At 37.7% G+C, this 6,326-nt stretch overlaps 1 protein-coding gene across 1 annotated transcript in view; it reads left to right on the top strand.

The window, feature by feature from the left end:
• Nucleotides 1-6,326, top strand: part of JAG2 (jagged 2) — a 49,527-nt gene that overhangs the window by 17,558 nt on the left and 25,643 nt on the right. Inside the window, exon 7 of the mRNA XM_010294337.1 lies at nucleotides 5,942-6,072. Coding sequence (XP_010292639.1) covers nucleotides 5,942-6,072 — 131 coding nt within the window. The remainder of the gene's footprint in view (nucleotides 1-5,941; nucleotides 6,073-6,326) is intronic.

Genomic DNA, 6,326 nt, shown 5'->3' with positions numbered 1-6,326 from the left:
AGGAATGCTCTTGGTACCAGTACCTGGACATCCTCTCCTGCTTCGTCTTTGATGCAAGGCTTCAAGTTTCAAAGAACTTGCAAAATTATTACAATTGCTGTATGTCTCACTGTATAAGTTCTCTTCCCTGTTATCATAACCAGTATGCTTTTATTACATTTGTTTTATGTCCTAGTGGTAAGCCTTCTGGGATTGTTGGCAAGTGCTTCACAAGTAGACATACTAAATTGGGAAAAAAAAATGCCATGTTTTGTTTCCTTATTGGTCAAGGAACTGAGGCATACTCTGCACTCACTTCCTTGGATGGTTAGTGGGTAGAAAGGCACAGAATATATCCTAAAGGTGGATGCTGATTCCAGAAGAATGTGAGCAGATGTACAGGAAGTAAAAACATGTAGTACTTTAACCTGTGTCTACAACAGTAAGTAGTGCAGACAAATTGGAACAGTAGATCAAAGCAGCATTGAGAAGCCAATATTCATACTAAAAACACTTTTTTTTTTTTTTTTTTTAAATTTTAGACTAGCTCTAGTCTGTTCTTGTGGACAGAATGCCTGTTTGCAGCTGGAACACATTAGGTATGGTCCTGGTATACATTGTCTTACATTAACCTTAGTTTAACCTAAAAGGAATCCAATTCCTTTGTTCCAAAACAGCTCTGTGATGTGAACCAACACATAAACAGGAATGATCAGGCAGTGCACTCAAAAAGCATGCTCCTGGTGTGAACTAATGCAAATATAGACACACCCTTAGAGACACTTACTGCAAGTTAACTGAGCAATATTTCCCCCTGTGTTCTGGGTAAACAACTTTGAACCATCCCCTCTATCAACTCCTTCACAAAGCTCTAAGTAAAATACTGGAGTGAGAAGGTTAACTTTCAATGACTTCCTTTATTAGAGGAGAAAAAAGTTTGTAAAGGTTTGCATCTTTTGGCCTAATAAGAATGCTGGGAATGAGAGGAAAAGACGACGTGTTTTCAGGTAATTGAATTATTTGAGTTCATTAATGAGCATCTTTTCCTTCCCTATTCACAAAATCATCATGCCTATTTCAAAGGTAGGAAGGTGGCAAAAGCGCTTCTGTGACAAATCTCAGCGAGTGAGTACCATACCAGCTATAACACTGAATCCGGATGCTCAGAATCGTAGGATTGCCTAACAGCTAGACCATATTGCTGCCTGCTATGCAACAATTAATCTCTTAAAAGATTAAACAGACTTTCTTATAGTTATTTTAAGTAAATAACTAATATAAAGCTATTGTTCTGGCCTATGCAACGTCCATCCTGTTCATGTCATTAACAAATTTAGTGGTTTTCCATTTAAGAGGGTTATTTCTCCCCCACCCCTGAATGATGCATTTTGCTTCTGCTCTTAATGTCACTGTTTTGCTTCGTTTTCCTGTGTTGAGTGTTTTGGCCACAGCTTCCAACTTAAATATGAGTGGGAGAAACTCCCTCTAAAAAGCCTGCTTAAAAAATGATGCATAAATATGGCACAGTGATCTTCACTTCAGCTTTGTAGTATGTGCGAAATACCAGTAAGGTGTAAACTTGTTGTAATTACTTGTTGTAATTAAAGGCTCACACCACGTTGCCTATATTCTCCCTAGAATTTTTAGTTTATTTTTAGGCTCCATATTTTGACCTAGACTTGAGAAGTAGGTTGGTTTTGATGTCTTTCACATTGGTGATTTAGGTGTACTTGTGCATTAATTGCTGACAAAGCTCTGTAGCTAGGTGTAGAACATAATTTATTTAGGTATCCCTTCATTCTCGTATATTATGAGCCTTTTCATAAGGTTAACCAGAGTAGATTAGTGATTGGATGAGACCTGCAATATGAAGTTTTTCAGATGAACTTCCTGTACAGAAAGTTCAGGATTCTCAAATAATCAGAAGTGATGGAACCAGGGGAATAAACAGTGTGTGAGGATGGTACAAAACAGCTGGGTTGATACTGACTGCTTGAGAGCACCCTAGCTTTTTGGTATGCAACAGGTGTCTTCCTTTTGGATAAGGAGGAGTTAATCATGCAAGTTGCTGAGAGATCGTGGTTTACAGACCATCAGGATCTGGGTACATGTCTTTGTCTTTCTACATCACTTCTGTAACTGCCATGGTAGGTTTTATCATAAAATCACGGAGTTTAGAAAGTGCCACAGACTGCCCAGAGGAGATCTAGTTAGACCAAATTGCTGTGGACCTTGTCCTCACAAATAATGTATCTGTTTACATACAGCGACATGGGATCTTTTGAACACCTTGTGCCATCTGATTCGGAAATGCTCTATTTAAACCTAGCTTTCACTAAGTAATTATAACACAAACATCCTCAGAGGAAGGCAAAGACTAGTATCAGCTTTTTCCTTAATTATAACTGTTTCAGAAGAACATAGGGAAAGCATAGTTCTGTAGAAAAATCTCTACTTGTTTGAACTTGAACAGTTTAGCTTTTTTTAATAGCCCCAGGAAAAGCAAACACACCAGATTTTCTATTTCTTTTTCCTTTCCTCACTCCTTCCCACCCCCCGCCACCCCGTCTCCTGCCTCTGAGTACATAGGTATCTTCAAACTGTGCATAATGATGGGTACTTCTGTAGGGTTCCTTGATACTAAATGTAAACTTTAAACACATTGAGATTTACAGTAGAAAGTCTTTCTTCCTTGATACGGAATTTAACTGTTTGAAGCCCCACTTATTTATTATAACTAAGTATACACTATGAGTTGAATTATTGTGGCTTTATCTACTTGTCAGTGATAACAGTAGTTTTCCTGTGCAGTTGCAGTTTCTATAATCTCAAGACTGAAATGTTATCTAGAAACTTTGCTAATGTTAACTCCTGCCACCTCCCCTTCCTCCAGCCTTGTATTTAAATTCTCATTTTCTATTGCTACCAGATTCTCACCTAAGGAAAATGGAGGCTGTGAAGCATGTCTGTAGACTTATCAAGATCTTTTCTGCAAGTTCTTGGTTTCAAGATAACTAGCAATTGCAGTCTCTCTGTGTTAATCCTGACCTGAAGGGACGCCTTGGTCTGGGAGCAGATGCCTGTACTTCAACCTTCCATCAGGAAGTTACTAAACTGTAACAATCTATTTATGGTAGCTTCTTTTGTACTGCTAATAACCCAGCAAGGGCTAAGATTAAGCCAGCTCTGATTTTTGTTTTGCGTGTGTTTGGTTGTAAAGACAAGTTAGAGCTGATGAAGTCAGCAGAGGGGAAGGACAAAGGAAGCAGAATCTTGATTCCAATAAGAATTTTCTTTGTCTTTTGAACAATGGGAATCCTTATGAATTCTCTAAATTTGGCTTTTTTTTATTTATTCAGACGTGAAAAATTTAGGATTGCAGAGACTTCCAACAAATTATTCTCAACTGGGAGGAGGGGGGAGCAGGGAAGAATTAACTTTACCTCACCATTAAACTGCACTAGCAATTTTCTTTTGGCTTTTACACAAGTGGTTCTTACTTAAAGGAATTTGGGGGGGGTGTGGGGGGGTGTTTTTTTTTTGTTTTTATAGGTGATGTTGCTTTTGTATCTGTACCTTTTGGGCTTCTCATAGTGGATCATTAACCTTTTTTCATCCTTGTGTTATGGCTTGATATTTTTCTCATAAATGACATGTCCATTTCTGATTCAATTTCACTTTATTGAGCACATCTTGCTCTAGGGGTGAGCTGAGATCCATGTAAACATTTATCTTTTTTAGAAGGAAGTGGAATTAAAGCTGCTCTAGCACCTGCTAATGTAGGATGCGACCAGACTTCCTGTTCAAGAGGAAATCCTAATTTACTCTTCCTTGTAAACTGAAGGCTGATCAGCTTACCACATAGTAACCTTTTGACTTGTAAACACTGTGTTCCTTTGGACTGCTTTTAGTCTCTACAAATTATTTCCCTCAGGTTTGATGGTAACTTTAACAGTAAAATTTGACTGTGAATATCTTGAAAAAGCAGCAACCTTTTTCTGCTGTACTGATTTTAATGTAGTCAAGCATACCTACAAACTCAAGTAGGTGCTTAAGATGCCTTCAAGTTCTAAGAGGGTGGCTTTATTTCTCTTAATGCAGTGTTAAACAAAGAAACTTGTTATCCATTGGGTATAGAAAAGAAACTGAGTTATTGTGATTATTTGCTTTGTGATGTAGACTTTAGGCCCTTGAAAATGCTTGTTTTATGTGTGTGGGGAGTTGGCTCTAGCTAGATCAGTCATGGTGAATCATTGGCAATAGTGCCAGGTTTGGCATGGATGGAGATTTGGGCTGGGGCCAGTGAAGTGAGTTACAGTGCTTTATTTATTGTTTTTTTTTACCAGCCCCTGAAAAGACTTTTCTGTCCTTGAGGAGGAAGGAAGAGATCAAATTTAGCAGGAGCAGTATTTGTTTCCTCTTACTGCTAATACAGCAAAAGAAAGCTGCTTCTGAAATACATATATTCACTAGGCTTATGATAGCCTTGTTTAGATGAGTGAGTGGAGGCCTCTGGACTTAGGTACACAGCTGAGGCTCTCCTTAGGGATCCTGCAGCTGTGAGGTTTTGAATGAGGAGCAGGTACTGTGACTAAGAACTCAAAGTAGTTCTAGAACTTCATATAAAAAATAGTCTTGCAAAGATCTACATAAAGATTCTTTCTACCTATGTAAATAGTAGAAATTTAAATAATATGCTGCCAGCATAACCTATTCTATTCCTCTGGGGATTGATACAGCTTACTGAAATGGTGGAAGAGGACTGATTGACAAGGAACCAAGACTCCTTGTTTATACTACGTTTCCTGGTCTTCTCTTACCACACCCCAAAGACTCAGGAATTTATTTTATGTTCTTTTGATGGTATTCAAAGTGCGTTGATAATAGAATAGTGGTGTTAAATTGAAAAAAGTAGTTTCCTTTCTAAAGCTCTTTACCCCTAGGCATTAGGGCTCCACTGGCATGCATGTGCCCAGCTCACTTTCAGTGTGTTTTTGTACATCTCTTTGTTGCTAATACGACTCTTAAATTTTTGTAAGAAATACTCTTGAAATAACAGACAGAATGTTTTTTTTTTGTTGGCCTAAAAGAGCAACCTTACTGTTTCTTTTTGATTAAAATGTGTGTGACATAGATGATTAAACAAAGAAAAAAAAATTAGCCTATGACCTTTTATTTTTCTTTTTTTTTTAAAGTTCAGATTTTAACACTTGTAGTATAAACAGTTGCTTTTCTTAGCAGAATTCTGTGACAGGTAACATAAAGATACTGGTCTCTGAAGAAATCTTGTGACAAAATTTCAACTCCATTTAAAACAAATGAATTATTAATGGCTTTTGTTTCTGTTCTCTCTCCTCCTTTCTCCGAAGAGCACCCTTTTCATAATGTCACTAGAGAACACTGATGATATAGTAGGATAAATCTGTAAAAAGCGTTCTCTTGAGAAACTAAGTTCTGAGAAAATTGACAAGGCAGCTGCATCTCTGGCTGCCCTGGTCTTTTAAGACTGTAGCACTCCAGAACAAACTAGCTAATATCTTGAAAGGTATCTTCATAGAAAGAAAAAGCTACAGTGCTTGATGCAGTAAGCCAGCAGTGTCCTTTTGAAAAGTAATTTCAACTTTTTAATACCAATCACAATTTTTATCCTAGTATGAGATGATTATGTGAAGATGGGATTTCTTGTGAAAGAACAACTAATTTATATACAGCTTTCATAATGCATAGTGCTTGGTGGTGTTTGTTGCCATGGTATGTAATACAGTTGAGCAAGATGAGTTCCAGTAAGGATATTCAACAGGACTAGTATGTCCTAAACAGGAAAAATAAAGTTTTGTTATCTGTTGCACATTGAACAGTTGACCTTGTTCTTGAGAATGGTAAGCGTAGTGTTCTAAATACCTGTAACGCTGATAATTAAGCATCATGTTGCTAACTTTTAACATGTGAACTTACATCTTAGGTGTCATTATGGTTGGCAAGGACAGTTCTGTGATGAGTGTGTCCGCTACCCAGGCTGTGCTCATGGGAGCTGTAATGAACCATGGCAGTGTAATTGTGAAACCAACTGGGGTGGCCTGCTCTGTAACAAAGGTACTTAACATTAATGTACAGGAAAAATAAATAAAGTTGCATGATTAACTGATAACTCATTAACCTCTTTTTTTCCTGCTAGTGTGCAACTACCTGAGTATTTCTGTGCCTAATTCTTCTATGGTAGGTAGTGCCTAAACATCATAAGTATAGGAAGTTTAAGAGAAAAGGCTTGGAATGGTCCCGACTCTTCTAACTCACGCAGCTGTCTCTTGCTCATCCTTCCCTGTTCTGTGGATAGTAACAAGATGTCA

The sequence above is a fragment of the Phaethon lepturus genome, unplaced genomic scaffold (genome assembly GCF_000687285.1).
Source record: "Phaethon lepturus isolate BGI_N335 unplaced genomic scaffold, ASM68728v1 scaffold6569, whole genome shotgun sequence".
In the NCBI taxonomy this organism is placed as follows: Eukaryota; Metazoa; Chordata; class Aves; order Phaethontiformes; family Phaethontidae; genus Phaethon; species Phaethon lepturus.
The sequence above is the reverse complement of the archived record's forward strand: the minus strand, read 5'-3'. Positions and strand labels throughout refer to the sequence as shown.